This window comes from Magnusiomyces paraingens, assembly GCF_902498895.1.
Source record: "Magnusiomyces paraingens strain CBS 517.90 genome assembly, contig: contig3, whole genome shotgun sequence".
In the NCBI taxonomy this organism is placed as follows: Eukaryota; Fungi; Ascomycota; class Dipodascomycetes; order Dipodascales; family Dipodascaceae; genus Magnusiomyces; species Magnusiomyces paraingens.
In genome coordinates, this window is record NW_022474069.1 from 2,873,976 (window position 1) to 2,891,197 (window position 17,222).

Here is a 17,222-nt window from a genome sequence, read left to right on the forward strand (position 1 = left end):
ATTTTTGTTTATTTTCTATTTATATGCTTTAATTTTAATTTAAACTATATAAAGTGTTATATAAATATATTTTCAAAATTTTTCATCAGGTAACCTTTATTTTTTTCTAACATCTATGCTAATCGAATCTGTTATTATTGCAACAAGAAGGGTTGTTTGAGCAATGATGTGTTTGTAATGTCAATTATATTAAAGCAAAGTATCTTTTTATTTGAGATATTTCTTTTTTTATTATTTTTATTTCCTTCTTTTTTTTTTTTTTTGCTAGTCAGCGTCAATAACAATTTAACATAGAGACTAGACTATATAGACTTTCTTATTTCTAAAAATGAACCTTTTAAAACTGTTCAAAACTCGAATTTTTTTTATAAAAACATATATAGAATTCAAATTAATTAACTAACTAATTGATTTATTTTATAATTATTTTTATACTTATCTTTTTTGTGGTATTCAAAAGTAATCTTATTTATATGGCATTGTATTTTTAATAAAAAAGTCAGACTTATTTGGGGAAAAAAAAAAAAATCTTTAAAACGAAACTGTGACATAAAGAATAATTTCTGAAAATTACTCCTGTTTTAAGATTAAACAAATGGATTATATAATAGTCTGGTTAAGTGAAAACTTCAACAACTATTTTTGGCATGCAAGTCGTACATAAAAATACAATGGATTTGAAAAAAAAAAAAAAGTTGGATTTTAAGACCACACTTTGAAAAAAAAAAAAAAAAAATAAAAAAAAAAAGTGGATGGACGATAAGAGAAACTGTTAGGTAAATTAGTCCAAAATTGTAACTTTTAAGTTGCCATTTTGGTGAAACATTTACAATATATTTACAATCATTTTAATTATTAAAGAAAAAAAAATACTAGGCTTTTATAATCAATAATATTTATTGTATCGATATCTTTGGCGTTTTCTGTAACCATTGCCATTGCCATTGCCATTGCCATTGCCATTGTTATTATTATTATTATTAGTGCTTTTAGCAGACTCATTTTGTCTTCTTTTAACCTCACTTTGGTATTCCTCCGGTAAATTGTTAATATCATTTGGCACGAAGCTAGGAGAAAACACTTGCTTATTGACATATTTATCCCCGGCTTTAATAATGGTTGGTGAGGAGCTTGCCGATTGAAGAGAGCTAATCATAGAAAAAATAAAATGGTCATAATCATCAGCTTCAAAATAATGATTGGGGTCGCTACTATATCCCATATTCTCAATACTTGTCAGTTTTTCAGAGATTTGATCAGCTATATTGGTGTAAGAATCAAAAACAACAGAATGGCTAACCATGTGCATCAACATGCACAATTCTTGCTTCGGGCAAATTATAGGCTCTAGTTTAAAAGACTTGCGTAGCAGCCGTGAAAATGAAATAGCACCATTAGAAGTTTCCAAAAAGGATTTTTGGATATTCATGTTTTCATAAACAGCAGGCGCAATGGTCAAAACCGAACCAAAAAATGCTTCATCCATAAACAGGAAAACTTCTGGTCTGAGTTTCCGAGGAATTTCTTTACTAATGACCCAACAAATGTAATCAAAAGTCAAGATGTTTGGGGTATCCAAGTATTTTTGAAGATTACTGTTCAGAAAGGGAGATACCGTTTGGGCAACAATCCTCATGGCTTTTTTGTAAGTTTGTACAAAGACTAAGGAGGGTTGAACGTGCTTTAATGCAGAAACCAAAGCCCCTGTGAAAAAGGTATTATAATCTCCCATGTTGTGAAGTCTGTTAGAATTTGCTGTATTTAACATGTTCCATAAGCGTTCAATGTCAGTTTTCACGTTAGCGGGTGCTGAGGTGTCGATGAAATTCGATAATTCTAGAGAAAACTCCTTTTGGCTTTTGGTTTGGAAAATCTGGATAAAAGAAATCAGACATGATGCAATATTGTACAATCTATAGACTTCATCAAAGTTATAGTTATAAGGGGATACTTCTTTCATTGAGAGGTAGTTTATAAGCCGTTTTGTTTCCAAGGATTTATAATCCCCAAAGGTTGCAAACGATACAAGCGTGGGTTTAGATGGGATAAAGTTGACTCCATTGTGGGATTCTAATTTCTTATATTCATCAAAGGAGATGGTAGAGTCCCAGCAGCATTCCTTTTGCAGTTTTCCGATATCAAGGGTGGTGATTTTGATTTGTTCTGTTTCTAGAGGGGTTGAGAAAAACTCTAACCATTTGTTTTTCATCAACAGTATTGAATAAAGTGGCCCAGAACCTTTTTATTAATCGAAACGTCCGGGAGTCCATTTCTTTTAAAAATGATATCATCAGAGATAGAAGCTGGTGGTCTGGGACTTGGTTTTGAAATGCGGCTGTCATCAGTAACGGGTCGGACAATAACGTCAGTGGTTACTGTGGTATATGGCATACTTGGAAAGAATCCATTTAGAGATAGGCTTTGTATATGATTAATGTTTTCCTCTTTCATTTCTTTCTATTGGATGATGGGATTATGGGATGATGGGATGAATGGTTGTGAAAGTTAGATTAAAAATCTGTGATTGAATCACCTGGCGAGACAACTCCTTTTTTGGCGGTAAAGATAAAAAAAAAGTATTAGTCAATAATTAGTGATTAGATTCTTTTGCACAATACAATTGGGACACTTCCCACAAAAATAATATGATATTGGGAGTTGATATTAAAGGAAATCAAAAATGAACAAGAATTTGGATAGATTGATAAGGAAAAAAACATGAAATAGAATAAAATAAGATATATTTAAGAAAAAAAAAAATTGTCAGTGTAACTGGCAAAGCAATGGGACAATTAGTTGTCAACCTTTAAACTTTGAAATATTACACAAACAGTTTATGACATAATATTTATCCACATCACAGCAATATTCTAATGTTTTATTTACTTCAAAAAAAAAAAAGATACTATAAAACTTGAGATATTCTTCATTTCTTCAACAAAATCTTTTATAAATTTTAAAAAACACTTTATTAAAAAGCAAAAAACTACAGGGCTCAACCGGGAATTGAACCCGGGACCTCTCGCAAACTGCTTAGATGACCCTAAGCGAGAATTATACCACTAAACCATCGAGCCGAGGTAATTTGTAAAAAAGTAACATCTGAGGGCTTGTTATCGTGGTCATTCTACAACGATTTAATTCTGACATTTTTGGGGGTAAAATACAAAGTTAATGTAGGTTTACACTAATTACTTTTAGTAAAAAAATTAGTGTATATAAAATCTAGGAAAGAACTTTGACTTTCTACCCAAACTTAATTTTTTACAGTGTATTACATAATCAACAACCATTTTCAAAAACCTGACATTGATAAAAAAAAAAAAGATAAACCATTCAAAATGAAAATTTTCGATTTATATATTCAAAAATTAAATGGAATAGAAGATAAAATAACTGTATTTAACAGTTTTTTTTAAATTCTTAAAAAAAGATATAATTTGTTATATAGCTATAAATAAAAATTTAGAACTCATTCATACGACTTACTATTGACAGTAAACCAACCTCTACACTTTCTCTTTTAACAAGCAACCTACTTGTAATCTGAATTGAACAAAGATGAAATATTTACTGGAATATTTAACACATTCTAAAATAAAAGAACTATTTTTGAGACATGCGTTAATTCTGGTATTTAATGAGATGGGTTTGGGCAACCGGGTGATGGGGACCTTTGTTCGGAGTCGTGTTTCGCAGTTTTATATCAAAAGTTTCTCAAATATAACTATCAATTAAAAAAAATAAGATATATCCAAGATTGTATTAATTGGTAATTTGTAATTTGTAATTTGTAATTTGTAATTCATAATTTCGGATTTTTATTTATTTATATTTTCCCTATTTTGTTCAGGTGTGGTGAGCCTCTTGTGTGTATTTTAGTATGGAGAATCTAAGATTTTGTTCGGATTTTGTGTGCTAATTGTGCCAACTACTAGCAAGCAGCACATTTGCATACAAAATCCGGACAAAATTTTAAAAAATGGTTCCAATTCCAACAGTATACGCTAGGGCAAGGGCTTCAAAAAAATATTTATATATTTATTTCTTTTTTCTCACCTCCACACACCAGAAATTTGACATTAAAAAAAATTATACTATGCTAACCTTGACACTTTTTTAATCCCCCCAGCAAAATCTTTCAAAAAGTTATTAAAAATGTAAAAACAAACAGGGCTCAACCGGGAATTGAACCCGGGACCTCTCGCAAATTGCTTAGATGACCCTAAGCGAGAATTATACCACTAAACCATCGAGCCAAATGAATTGTTGAAAAAGTGACCACTGAGGAAATCTAATCATAGATGCTCTAAAATGTACAATTTAGGCATTTTAGGGGCTAAAAATAGAGGGAAAGGGCTGGATGGTGTAAAGGATAACACGTTCGCTCGAAAGCGGAAGATACTGGGTTCGATTCCCAGAATACCCCCTTTTCCTGAGGATGTGTACGGGAGTATACACCTAGACTGAAAAACCATAGGCTACCCTGGTTACAGGAATGCCGACTCTTCCGTACAGTCTAAATAGCCTGCAGGTGATTGCGGGCCGTATCTCTGACGGAAGAGATTAAGAAATACATGGGCGTCCGTGAAGATAAGTGGAAATGGGTTGGGAAGGTTTTGGGACCGACAGACTGGTTCTCCCTGTTCCTCGTAAGCTGGCATCAGGGCCCATCTTCCGGGCTACCGGAGACGCACAGAACAGAAACCACCCGTACTAAAAAGGTACAAATGAAAACCGGCAAGTCACATAGTCAGACAATAAAAGGATAGCGCAGATGCTGATGTTATATAGTTCTATAACCCTTGAATAAAAACAAACAAACAAACAAACGGGGCTAAAAAATGTAATATATAACTTGATATGTACTATTAAATTTGAATTATTTAAATATTTTTAAAAGTTCTGCTAATAAAAACTGGTGAATTTGAAACAGCTGCGTAGACTTTAGGATCAAGCACACTCTATTTTTTTTTAAAAAAAAGAAAGGTAAAAACCATTTTAATTTTTAATTATTTAAAACTTAATAAAAGTGTTTAATTTATCTTCAAATATTTTGAAAAGTTAGTTGTAGAAAAAAAAAGATTATTGAAAATGTTTTGAGAGCATTTGATGATTAAGTAAAGTAGGCTCTATCTAATTATTATTTTTTTATATTAAAATCGGATAAAATTACTTTTTAATTGTTCATTGGTAATTGAGAAATATTTATCTAAAATAAACCAAAATTTAATATCAAATATGGAGGGTTTTTCTTAAATAAGAAGAATCATGTTTGTAATTTGCTGATGTTAAACTTGAATAATTGTTGAATATAACAAATAAATAATTTATAATTTAGATCATTATAAGATTTCAAATTGTTAATAAATTATTGATCTTTTTAATTTAAAATAGTCATTTAGATGATTAAGTAAATGAAATATTAAAAATTTCATTGTTTGTTTGTTTGTTTTTATTCAAGGGTTATAGAATTATATAACATCAGCATCTGCGCTATCCTTCTTGTCCATACTATATATTTTTTCATTTTGATAATAAACTTTTAATTTTGGCTTCAACAATTAAAAATTTCACGATTTTTGATGCTTTTATTATACTGATATTGGATAGGGTATATATTTACATGTGTAAAACTTTCAACAAATAGTCCGATATAGTGTAACGGCTAGCACGGTTCGCTTTCACCGAGCAGTTCGGGGTTCGATTCCCCGTATCGGAGTTTACTTTTTTCTTTTACTTTTATAAGTCTTAAAATTACTTAATTTGAATTGCTTTTTTTTTTTTTTTTTCATAGACAAGCTAGTTTTATTTATTTATTTTTATATTTTTTTTAATATTTTGTAAAACATGAAATATTCATGTGCCGGTTTGGTTGAATTAACTGTTACAGGAATAATATTATAATAATATTACTATAAGGAAGGAGGAGGTGGGGGAAACGGCCCCTCCTCTGTAATTTGTTTGTGTTTCTGGAAAAACTCTCCATTGCTAAATCCGCGGGGGTGAATCAATTTAAAGCGAGATGGACCAGAGTGTGTGTGTGTGTGTGGGGAGAAAGAGAGGGAGAAGGAAGAAAAAAAAAAAGGAATGGAAAGGAAAGGAAAGGGCTGGAATGGGTTTATTTAGTACCGAAGGTGCATACATCATTTTCAAAGAACATGCTAGCTATGACGAAAGCGTGTTTGCCGAGTAGCCGTGGTACCATCTTCTGGGTTCTTGAGTGGGATATATGAAAACAGAGATTAGAACTTAAGAGGGGAGGATATATTTTAAAAAAGAAGAAAAAAAAAAGAAAAAGAGGCTTTTGATGAGTTTTTTTTCTCGGTTTATGAAAAGATAAAGTTTTATGAAATTGGGGAGGGAAAGAAAAGAAAGAGACTTTATCAGTCCGGTGGCTCCGGGACCTAAATATGAAGAGGAGGAGATTGTAGTAGACATGACATGACATGACAAGACCAAAGAAAACAAAACAAATCAAAAAGATAGGGAAGAAGAAAGGAAGATTGATTAAAAGTGAAGTTATAAAGAGTGGGGAGATCAAATAAAGAACGGATCTACATGAAAGAAAAAAAAAACCAATTGAGGAGGATTGAGGGAGGGGAGTTTAGATGAAGATGAAGATGATATGAAGATCATCTATGTATGTTTGATTTTGAAAGTCGTCGAAAGGTACACTTTTTTTTTTTGTTTACATCTATTTTGATATTTGGAAACGGTCAACTATCGGAAGAGAAACATCCGGAGGAAGCGGAGGCTTGTGGGGCCGATTGACGGGGAGTTAAAAGAAAGAGAGAAAGGAAGAAAGAGAGAAGGGGGGAAAAAGGGCCTTTTAGGAGGTACTATGTTTTATAATACTAATACTAATACTAATACCAATAATTATTAGTATTAGTATTAGTATATTTATTACTGTGGATTGGACCAAAAACCCGAACGTCCGGGACCTTATTCGGCTGATGAGATCTTGAATTTGAAGAGAAATGTTGATGAAATGAAATATACAATAGATTAAAAAAAAAATCAACTGTTATTTGATTTAATAAAAAAAAAAATTAAAAAAATAAAAGTTTTTGAAAAGAAAAGAAAAGAATTGAATGATTTTTGATGATTTCAAGTGATTTTCATAGTATGAATAGAATGGATGGACATTGTAATTGATAGTAACAGCCACTTTTTTTTTTTTTTTTGTTTGTTTGTTGAGAACCCCCACGCAACAATTTTCACATTAAAAAACACCACCACCACAACCCAAAAGGAAAAAGTAAGCCTGAAGTGGGTTTTATTTTATTTTATTATATTTAATTTCTTTTTTTTTTCAGTTTCATTTTAAATAAAAAATTCATTTAATTTGAAATAAAAAAAACTAAACTTCTTCTTTTTTTGTATTTTTTGGAGGTGGGGAGGAGAGGGGAGAGAGAGAATGAAAAAAAAAAAAAAAAAAAAAGGCCCTGTCATACAGTTAAGCCGTCCGGCGTGCCGGAGAAATTCTACTTTTTTTTTTTTTTTGTGTTGCTGTCACGTGGTGTGGGGCAGCTTCAACTTCAATTTCAACTTCAACTTTTTGAATTGATTGATTAACTGACCGCTTCCAAGTATGTTTGGCATAAATTAAATGAGCATCTCGATAAAGAGATAGAGAGAGAGAATAGGTTAAAAAAAAAAAAGAAAAAAGAAAAAAAACGGCATTGCCTAGGGAAAGTCAAGACCCGGGGAACCTCCATTTGAGCCTTGCGGGTACCCTAAACAGGCAAGTCAAGAAGTTTTGGGAAGTTAAACTGGAGAAACAAATGCTGGCAATAGCAGGTAGCAGCAGTAGCAGCAGTAACATCAGCAGAAATAACCAGCTGGTAATAGTATTTTTCAAGTGATAAGACTCAAATATATTATACGTGGGGTACTGCCTTTCAAATACTCAGTTTTGAAAGAACCTCCCAAAATATGTATATACTTGTTGTTAGTTGACCTTCCTCTCAACTTCTTTTCATAATGGACCCCGCCATTGATTGATATACCCTTTAAGTTTCTGTCCACCCCGCTACATCCTCCTTTTTCATCTGCGGCTTACTTCAACTATAGCTTCAATTCAATAACCCCTCAAGATCCTCAACTATATAAATTAGTCAATTGAAGCAGGATATTCATTCTTTTTTTTTCTCTTTATATTCTTATTCTTCATTCTTTTCTTCATCACTTTCTTCTATATCAATCTTACAATCAACTCTTTATTTTTTTTTTTTTTTTTTTTAAAAACATCTCTTTTCAACTTTTAAATCACACAAAAAAATGTCTACTGAATTCGATGCAATTGTTGTTGGCGGCGGCTTTGGCGGCATCTATTCCACCTACAAGCTCCGCAACATGGGCTACAATGTCAAGTCCTTTGAAAAGGGCCCCCAAATTGGCGGTGTTTGGTACTGGAACCGCTACCCTGGCGCTCGTGTTGACTCGGACGTCCCCATCTATCAACTCTGGCTCAAGGAAATCTACAAGGACTGGGATTTCAAGGAGCGTTTCCCTGGTTGGAAAGAGCTTCGCGAATACTTTGCCCATGTCGAAAAGAAAATCAACATCTCTCGTAACTACTCCTTCAACACATTTGTCGCCTCATGTCACTTCAACACTACAACTAACAAATGGACCGTTACTACAACTGGAGAAGGAGCTGGCACCTATGTCTGCAAACATTTGATCATCTGCACTGGCTTTGCATCCAAAAACTTTATTCCGGATTTCAATGGCCTCGACAAGTTTGAGGGTATCATGCACCATACTGCTGAATGGCCCCAAGACCATGATGTTGATTTTACAAACAAACGCGTGGCTGTCATTGGTACTGGTGCCTCTGGTGTTCAGGTCATCCAGGAAGTTGGCCCCACTGTCAAGTCCTTGGACGTTTACCAGCGCACACCTAACTTGGCCATCCCCATGCGTCAACGCCCTGTGACACATGAGGAACAAGAAGTCCGCCGACCACGCTACGACGAAGTCTTTGAGGCTACTCTCCACGAGCCTTGTGCTGCTGGCTTTGAGTTTGGTTTCGATCCTCGCAGTGCCTTGGAAGTTTCCGATGAAGAGCGTGAAGCCACTTTTGAACGTTTGTGGGCTGCAGGAGGCTTCAACTTTTGGGTGTCCACCTTCCACGATGTCTGGACTGACCTCGAGGCTGACAAATACCAGTACGCCTTTTGGCGCAAGAAAGTTTTGGCCAGACTCACTCGTCCAGAACTCGTTGAAAAACTCGCACCTTCTGTGGCCCCCTGCCCCTATGCTGCCAAGCGCCCCTGTCTCGAGCAGCGTTACTACGAGGTCTACAATCAGCCCAATGTTGATATTGTTGACATGAAGGCCACCCCCATTGTGGAGTTCACCAAGACCGGAATCAAAACTGAAGAAGGCGAGCGTGAGTACGACATCATTGTGCTGGCCACAGGATTTGATGCCGTTACTGGCGGTCTTTTGCAAATGGACATTCGCGGTGCTTCTGGTCAAACTCTTGGAGAGAAGTGGGCTCCCAATGGTGTGAGTGCTCTTTTGGGTGTTGCAGTCCAAGATTTCCCCAACATGTACTTTATGTATGGTCCCCAAGGCCCTACAGCCTTTTCCAATGGCCCCACATGTGCTCAGGTTCAAACTGACTTTATTGTTGATCTTATTGAACATGTTGATACTTCTGGCCTCAAGTACGCCGATCCTAAAGCTGAAGCCGAACAAAAATGGTCCGACACTTGCACAGCTCTTCAAGAAAAGACTCTGGTCCATGGAACCAAGTCCTGGTACAATGGTGGCAATGTGCCTGGTAAGAAGATTGGCGCTTATAATTATATTGGCGGCATTCCACAGTACTGCCGTGAGCTTAAGGCTGAGAAGAATGGCAAGTACCAAAGCTTTAAGTTTGCTTGAGCAACCATTAGAAAACTTACATAAGAACCTTAAATAGCAATCACAAAAAAAAAAAAAGTATAAATTAATGGAAATCCCAAAAAAAAAAAAAAAAAAAACAAAACCTTTCACTCTCAACTGTAAACTTTCTAAAATGAAAATCACTCAATCTCTAATATGGGCCATTCCGGCCACAGCACTGGTTCTTCCAGTCCCAATCACATCCTCTCAAGAAGTTCTTCAGCATGTTCTTAATTCAAACCCTGTTAAATCAGTCTGGAACTGGTTTACAGGACCCTCTGACGAAAAGCGTGTGCTGGAAACAGAAGGCGGGGTCATGTATATTGGTGGCGACTTGCTCAAGATTCGGCTGAAACGTCGTGGCATCAACTTTATGGATGTGACGGATCATCTTGATTTTTATGCAGAGCTCGAAGCGCGCAAGGAAACAGATAAACCAGAAACTAAAGAATCTCCATACCCAACATCGCTACAATACCTAAAAGAGGCAGGCAAACTTTTAGGCAACATTTCAGAGGCAAACATGCAACTTGCACTGGCCACAATGTCGTCATTTAAAACTCGTTATTACAAGTCAGAGTACGGCCGCAACGCGTCGTTATGGCTTGCAGAGGCCGTCGACGATATTGCCAAACTGTACTCGGGTGCAAACATCACTGTGCAGACGTTTAAGCACCCATGGGGGCAAAAGTCGGTGATTGCAACTCTACCAGGGTCCCAGATTTCTAAGGCTAGCAGCGGTATGCGTACGCCTGCAACCATGTACCACGCCGATGGCGACATTGTTGTAGTTTCCGCACACTTAGACTCGACCAACTTGCTTCTTCCTGGGATTTTGCCTGCGCCTGGAGCAGACGACAATGGCTCGGGCAGCGTTACGATTCTAGAAGTGCTACGAGTGCTTGCAAGTGCTGCAGAAAGTGGCACATTTATACCACACAACTCTTTACAATTTCATTGGTACAGCGCCGAGGAGGGCGGGCTTCTTGGATCTCAAGCAGTTCTTAACGAGTACCGGCGGCGTGGTGTGGCAGTGCGTGCGCTGCTCCAGCAAGACATGACAGGGTTCCCTGGAATGGGTGTGGGGCCTGACCGTGAGGGTGCAGCATTTGGTGTCATGACAGACTATGTGGACCTGGCTCTGACGCGGTTTGTGGAATCAGTTGTTGCCGGGTACACATCGACGGCGCTGGTACGCGATAAGTGTGGGTATGGATGTAGCGACCATGCATCGGCCACCAAGGTCGGATACCCCTCTGCGTTTGTTATGGAGTCGGCCATGAAGAAATCGAACCCTTATATTCACTCGGTCATGGATACAATTGACCGGTTGTCATTTGAGCACATGGCTGAGCACGCACGGTTGACTTTAGGGTATGCATATGAGTTGGCCATGCACAAGTTTTAACAAGTTGCATTCTATTATTTATTATTTATTATTCATATCATTATTTATATCATTTTCTTTCTAAAATAATAAAAAAAAAATGATTACTTGGGAACAACGTACTCGTGCCATTCCTTGGACGCCATTTGCTTGAGACGGGATAGAGCACGCGCAAAGGCAAAGCGTTCTTCTTCTCCGGAAAACATGTTTTCTTTTGACAAAATGTCGTCGTTTTCATCATCTTCGAGAGCCTCTTTACGGACCTCCTTTGCCTCTTTACGAGCCTTTTCCTCAGCCTCAAGCACGATACGTGATTTTTGGCCATAGGTGGGGATTTCATCAATGAAAATGTGCTCAAAGGGTCTTGCCGAGGTGACTGCCATTTTGGTATGGGACTCATACGCGGCATCCAAAAAGGTGATAAATCTTCTGGTCACGTCACGTTCGCGAACAGAAAGAAGAGGGATATCTGTAATAACAATGGAATCAAAGTTACGTGTAATTTCGAGATAATCTGCAGCACTCATGGGAGTCTCACACAGTTCTTTAAACGAAAACTGAGCAACAGCACCAACAACGCATTTGGGGATGTTTACCGGGCGACCCCAAATGTGGAGCGCAACATTATATTCTGCAGGTTTGCCGTGGGCAAAGTAATGAAACCAGCGGTCTGCATGTGCAGTGGCTTCTTCGCGGACATCGTCAAGAGTCTTTCCATGGGGTGGAGAGAAATAAGTACCCTGGGATGGGCGCTCGATTTTACGGTAATCAGTAGGGGAGTCGAGGTACATGACGTGAGACTTGAGTTTGATAAGCTCGATAGTTGGAATGAAAGATTTACGCTGGATACCATCCTTGTAGAGCTCATCGGGGACTCTATTTGAGGTCATAAAGATGACTGTACCGAGCTGGGGCGAGTATAAGTTTTCTAGAATTCGTCTTAAAATCATAGCATCGGCGACATCTGTAACCTGGAACTCGTCAAAACATAAGACGTTAGCTTCGCTGGCGATTTCACGGGCAATTGTAGGGGCGGTATCGTAATCCTGGCCATGGAGCTGGTGAAGTCTGAAGGATCTTTTATGGACATCTTGCATAAAGGCATGAAAATGGATTCGTTTTTTAGTCAAGTGTGGGGGGACAGTTGTGTAGAACATGTCCATGAGCATTGTTTTACCAGACCCAACGTCACCAAAAAGGTAAATGCCATTAGGTTGGCAGCCAATGGGCAACGTGGAGGGACCCTGAAAGCTTTTGAGAGAAGTTTCAGAGTTACTGGAGGAAGATCCAAGGAGTTTCCCAAAGAATGAGGAAAACCCTGAAGATGAGGAGGAGGAAGATGCTGGAGGGTCGACTTCAATTTTGGGTGGGGTGTAGGCTAGGAGTTCTTCATGGAGTGATGAAAGATTTGAGAGCATAACTGGAAAGTTAGAAAAAAAAAAAAAAAAAAAGGGAGGGAGGGGGGATTACTTTGACTTGAATCCTACGAAAACAGGATGGAAGATTTACTCACTTACGCCGCTGATGAGGGTCGTTACGGATCTTTCCGTTGGCTACGAGGAAATCATATTGAGAAACAGGGTCTATTAAAAGTCAGTCATCACGCCAATAAGAAGACAGGAATTTGCAAAAAAAAAATAAATAAAAAATAAAAAATAAAAAAAAAAAGGTGGGGACATACCTCTAACAAGTTTCCGTTCAAGTGCTGGGTCTGGTTCACTTAAAGTTGATGGCGAAGATTCTGTAGAATATTTACGATTTGAAGTAAAAAGAAGATGAAGATTATTGTTATTATTGTTATTGTTGTTGAATTTATAATGAAATGATGATTGGGTTAGAGCAAAGTGCGGGGGGGTAATAGTTCGGGAGTATTTGCGAGTGGCCGAAAGGACCGATTGACGGGCCAGAACGGCAGATTTGATTGCTGCTGCTGGAGATCTTTTGATAAGAGCAGACATGAGCAGTAAAGGGAGAAGAAAGAAAAAAGAAATAGTAAATTTTATTATATATATATATATATATAAAAAAAACCTATTTTGAGCTTGTTGAAGGAGGAGGAAGTGATGGACAAAAAAAAAAAAATTGATGGAAAATTAAATGATTTTTTTTTTTTTTTTTTTTTTTTTTTTTTTAGCGGTGAGACTTAATTATGGCTGTATATAAATATGGGAATTAATAACAAAAGTTAAAGTTAAAGTTAAAGTTAAAGTTTTGTTAGGTTGTGGTAGTGGTAAAGAAATTTTTTAATTAAAGTATTAAGTTAACAAAATTATTAAAAGTTTTTTGATTTTTTTTATTAATAGGGTTAGGGTATATCATGTGATAATAATTTTTTTTTTTCATATATATTTGAAAGTAGTGTCAACAACATTTGGAACTCGGATAGGTTCTAAAAGAAAGTCCTTTGTGATGATGATTAAAGGTTTATCAAGTTGGTTGTTAATACAAAATAACAAAGATAGATATTAATTATAATTATAATTAATATAATATAAAATAAAATAAAATAAAATAAAATAAAATAAAATAAAATAAAAATTTGTATGTCAAGTGTCGGACTTTTGTATCAAAAGTTTGATCATTTCTACTTAACAACAGTGACACATTTACAAGCAAAGCAGATGAAGCTATTGGATTGAGCTGCAACAAGTTTTTTTTTATTTTATTTTTAAAGAAACAAACGAGAGGAGGTTTCCTTGGTTAACGTTAGAAGAAAGAAATGTGACAGTTATATTTAAGTCCAGACTTCTTTGTATAAAGCTGGTGCATGTTTGAGAATAAACAAAACAAACAAAACAAACAAACAAACAAACAAAAAATATTATTTTATTTTATTTTCTGGTAAAAAAAAAAAAAAAAAAAAAAAAAAAAAAAGCTTTTCATCATTATCATCTTCTTCATCATCACAATAGAAAAAAAAAAAAAAAATTGCCGATTTTGATTTTAGGTCAGAATTTTTATATTTATATAGAAATATATCTATATTGTGATGATGGGCCGTTTAGGAAATATACTAGACTAGGTACATGAACATGGATATGAATATGAATATGAATATGGATAGGAACATAAACATTAAAGATAAAGGACATAAAAAAAAAAAATGTTACCATAAAATCTTTTTTTTTTTTTTTTTTAAACTTCAACTAATAATCTAAGGAATAGTTTAGCAGAGAGAAGGAAAAAAAAAAAAAAAAAACAAGTCTTTAGCTTACCAAGAATGAAGGACTTTTTTTTTTTTTTTTAAGGATTTTAGTGATTTTAGTGATTTTAGTGAAAGAAAAAATATATATAAAAAATCTAGACTAAAATACGGAGAGGGCTTATTTTTTATTTTTATTTATTTAATTTTTAATTTTTTTTTTTTTTTTTTTTTTTTTTCAAAAGGGTTTAATGGTTTCTAAATACCCGGAGATTAGTATTATGATATTTATATATGAATTGAATTATATTGTAATAATAAAAATAATAAACAATGTTAAAGAAATATATTGATTAAAGATTTTATTTATTTATTTCTTTTATCATTTGAAACGATATAATCTTGATAATGATGTGATTTATTATATATATATATATATATATACATTTCTATATCTCTATCAAAATTTCCCTCTTTTTAAAATTTTTTTTTTTTTTTTTTTTTTTTTTTTTAAGGAGAGTTTTTAATCAATTTAAAAAGCATCAGATTAAAATATACCAAAAACTCCCCCCCCCCCCCGTTTACAGATGAGACAAGTTTAATGAAGATAATCTGGTTTTTTTTCTTCCTTTCTTTTTTACTTTCTTTTTTTATTATTATTATTATTATTATTATTATTATTATTATTATTATTATTATTATTGAAGGGCCCTTGTAGAAATGTCGCATTTTTGGTTACTCCAGGATTCTTTCTTTCTTTCTTTCTTTCTTTCTTTCTTTTCTTTTATTTTCTTTCTTGGTCACATATACAACAACAACAACAACAACCAACCAACCACTTTTTATACCCTTTTTAGCCAGAGCTCGTCTCAGATTGTCAACAAAGAGTATAAAAAAGGGGAATCAAAACCTGAACTTGGATAATATATATATTAATAATAACAATTATAATTATTATAATTATTATAATTGTTATTATTAAGAGAAGTTAGAAGTATCATTCTATTTTTTAACTTTTTCAATAGCTTTCTTTTCATTTTGATAATCCGAAAAAAAAAAAAAAAAAAAAAAAAAACGAATCTTCAAAGTATGAAAAACTGGCTAAACAGTCCAGCCATTTCTTTTTTTAAAAAAAAAAAATTCAAAATCTAAGAAATTGCTATTACTACTACTACTACTACTACTACTACTAAAAAAAGATTTCCCATAGTTAGTAAGTTATAATTAGTTATACTTTTATAGTTAGTACTTATTATTATTAAGCGTCTAAGTTTCTATGGCAACCTTTAAAATTTTATTTTAATTTTTAATTTTTTTTTTTATTTTTTTGGAAAATATCTTTGGCACAGCCTTACGTAAAGTGTACCTTTAAAAGTTTGCGATTTCAAAAAATGGCATTTGCTAGTAATTTATTAATTTATTAATTTATTAATTTATTTATTAATTTATTACAACAAAATCCAATTGAGGATTTAAAATATATAAAAAATATATAAAAAGACCAGGGTTATAATCTATTTTATTTATTTAACTGTAAGAAATAGCCTCAATTGAAAAAAAAAAAAAAAAAAAAAAAAAAAGAAATTCAAATTGGTTCATTATTACTTCCAAAACCAACACATCTACACACACAATCACCCCTGCCTTTTTTTTTTTTTTTTGCTTGTTACAAGTTGCTGCAATCCTTGGTTGTTACAAAACAGTCCTTTTTTTTTTTTTTTTTTTTCTTGTCATATATATACAAAGCAGCAACAGTCTGCGCAGTCTTCCAAATTAGGCTAACTGCATGAACTTTTCATTTTAACAAAAATATTTTTAGTGCGGATTTCTGTAACAAAAAAAAATAAAAATAAAAATAAAAATAAAAATAAAAATAAAATATATATATGTGTAATAAATAAATAAATGCATAAATGAAAGCAACAGCCGCTTGCTTTATTACAATTTATTTTATTTTATTTTATTTTATTTTATTTTATTTTATTTTTCCCTTACTTTCTCTATCCCTTAACGCCTAAGCCTTATTAAGAAGTAGCTAGTTAGTTATTCAATTAAGTCAAAAATCTCATCACCATTAATCCCCCCTTTTTTTTTATTTTATTTTATTATTATTATTATTATTACACATAACACGCTAAAAATCAAATTTTCTTGTCACGGTGATATACGTGTTTGAGTGTGTGTGCCCTTTGGTCACCAAAAAAAAAAAAAAAAAATAGGACCTTTTTTTTTTTTTTAAATAATAATATATATATTAGGAGTGCTGCCCCCCCCCTTTTCAAAATCTTTCAAACCTCCTACTAACATCACATATATCCAAAAATTTTTTTTTTGTAAAAAAAATAGAACAGGTTAATCTGTTATATCTTTAACTAATTATATATATTCATATCAACAGACTATTTCGCTCGTTTAATCAAATATTATATTCACATAGTCTTTCACTCACTCAAATTTTTTTTTTTTTTTTTTACATTCTTTTTATTATCATTCAACAAATATCAACATCATCATCACTACCACCACCACCGCTCCATCTGAAACATTGACATCAAAGAGAGAAAATTCAATCCACTAAAAAAGAAACAAAACCTTCTATTCTTTCCCAAATAACCTTCTTTTTTTTTTTTTTTTTTGGGATTCATTACTTTGTGTGTACTTACAACAAGCTTTTAACCAGCCAGCCATTCTTTTTTTTTTTTTTTTTTTTTTATTCAGCCTTAATCTTGTTTTCTTGCTAATAACTCTTTTCTATGCAAATCTTGTTTTCTCAGCATTCCAACTTTATTC

At 33.8% G+C, this 17,222-nt stretch overlaps 4 protein-coding genes across 4 annotated transcripts; 2 read left to right on the plus strand and 2 right to left on the minus strand.

The window, feature by feature from the left end:
* Positions 1-886: 886 nt before the first annotated feature.
* SAPINGB_P004197 (uncharacterized protein) lies at positions 887-2,209 on the minus strand (the record flags this gene model as incomplete). Its single annotated transcript, XM_031998912.1, has 1 exon — positions 887-2,209. The coding sequence occupies one exon, from the start codon at positions 2,207-2,209 to the stop codon at positions 887-889; it is 1,323 nt and encodes a 440-aa protein (XP_031854803.1).
* A 6,077-nt stretch (positions 2,210-8,286) lies between these two features.
* On the plus strand, positions 8,287-9,903 carry SAPINGB_P004198 (uncharacterized protein; the record flags this gene model as incomplete). Its single annotated transcript, XM_031998913.1, has 1 exon — positions 8,287-9,903. The coding sequence occupies one exon, from the start codon at positions 8,287-8,289 to the stop codon at positions 9,901-9,903; it is 1,617 nt and encodes a 538-aa protein (XP_031854804.1).
* A 133-nt stretch (positions 9,904-10,036) lies between these two features.
* SAPINGB_P004199 (uncharacterized protein) lies at positions 10,037-11,311 on the plus strand (the record flags this gene model as incomplete). Its single annotated transcript, XM_031998914.1, has 1 exon — positions 10,037-11,311. The coding sequence occupies one exon, from the start codon at positions 10,037-10,039 to the stop codon at positions 11,309-11,311; it is 1,275 nt and encodes a 424-aa protein (XP_031854805.1).
* An 83-nt stretch (positions 11,312-11,394) lies between these two features.
* SAPINGB_P004200 (uncharacterized protein) lies at positions 11,395-13,248 on the minus strand (the record flags this gene model as incomplete). Its single annotated transcript, XM_031998915.1, has 3 exons — positions 11,395-12,710; positions 12,808-12,873; positions 12,972-13,248. 3 exons carry the CDS (start codon positions 13,246-13,248, stop codon positions 11,395-11,397), a joined length of 1,659 nt encoding a protein of 552 aa, XP_031854806.1.
* Between the last annotated feature and the right edge of the window lie 3,974 nt (positions 13,249-17,222).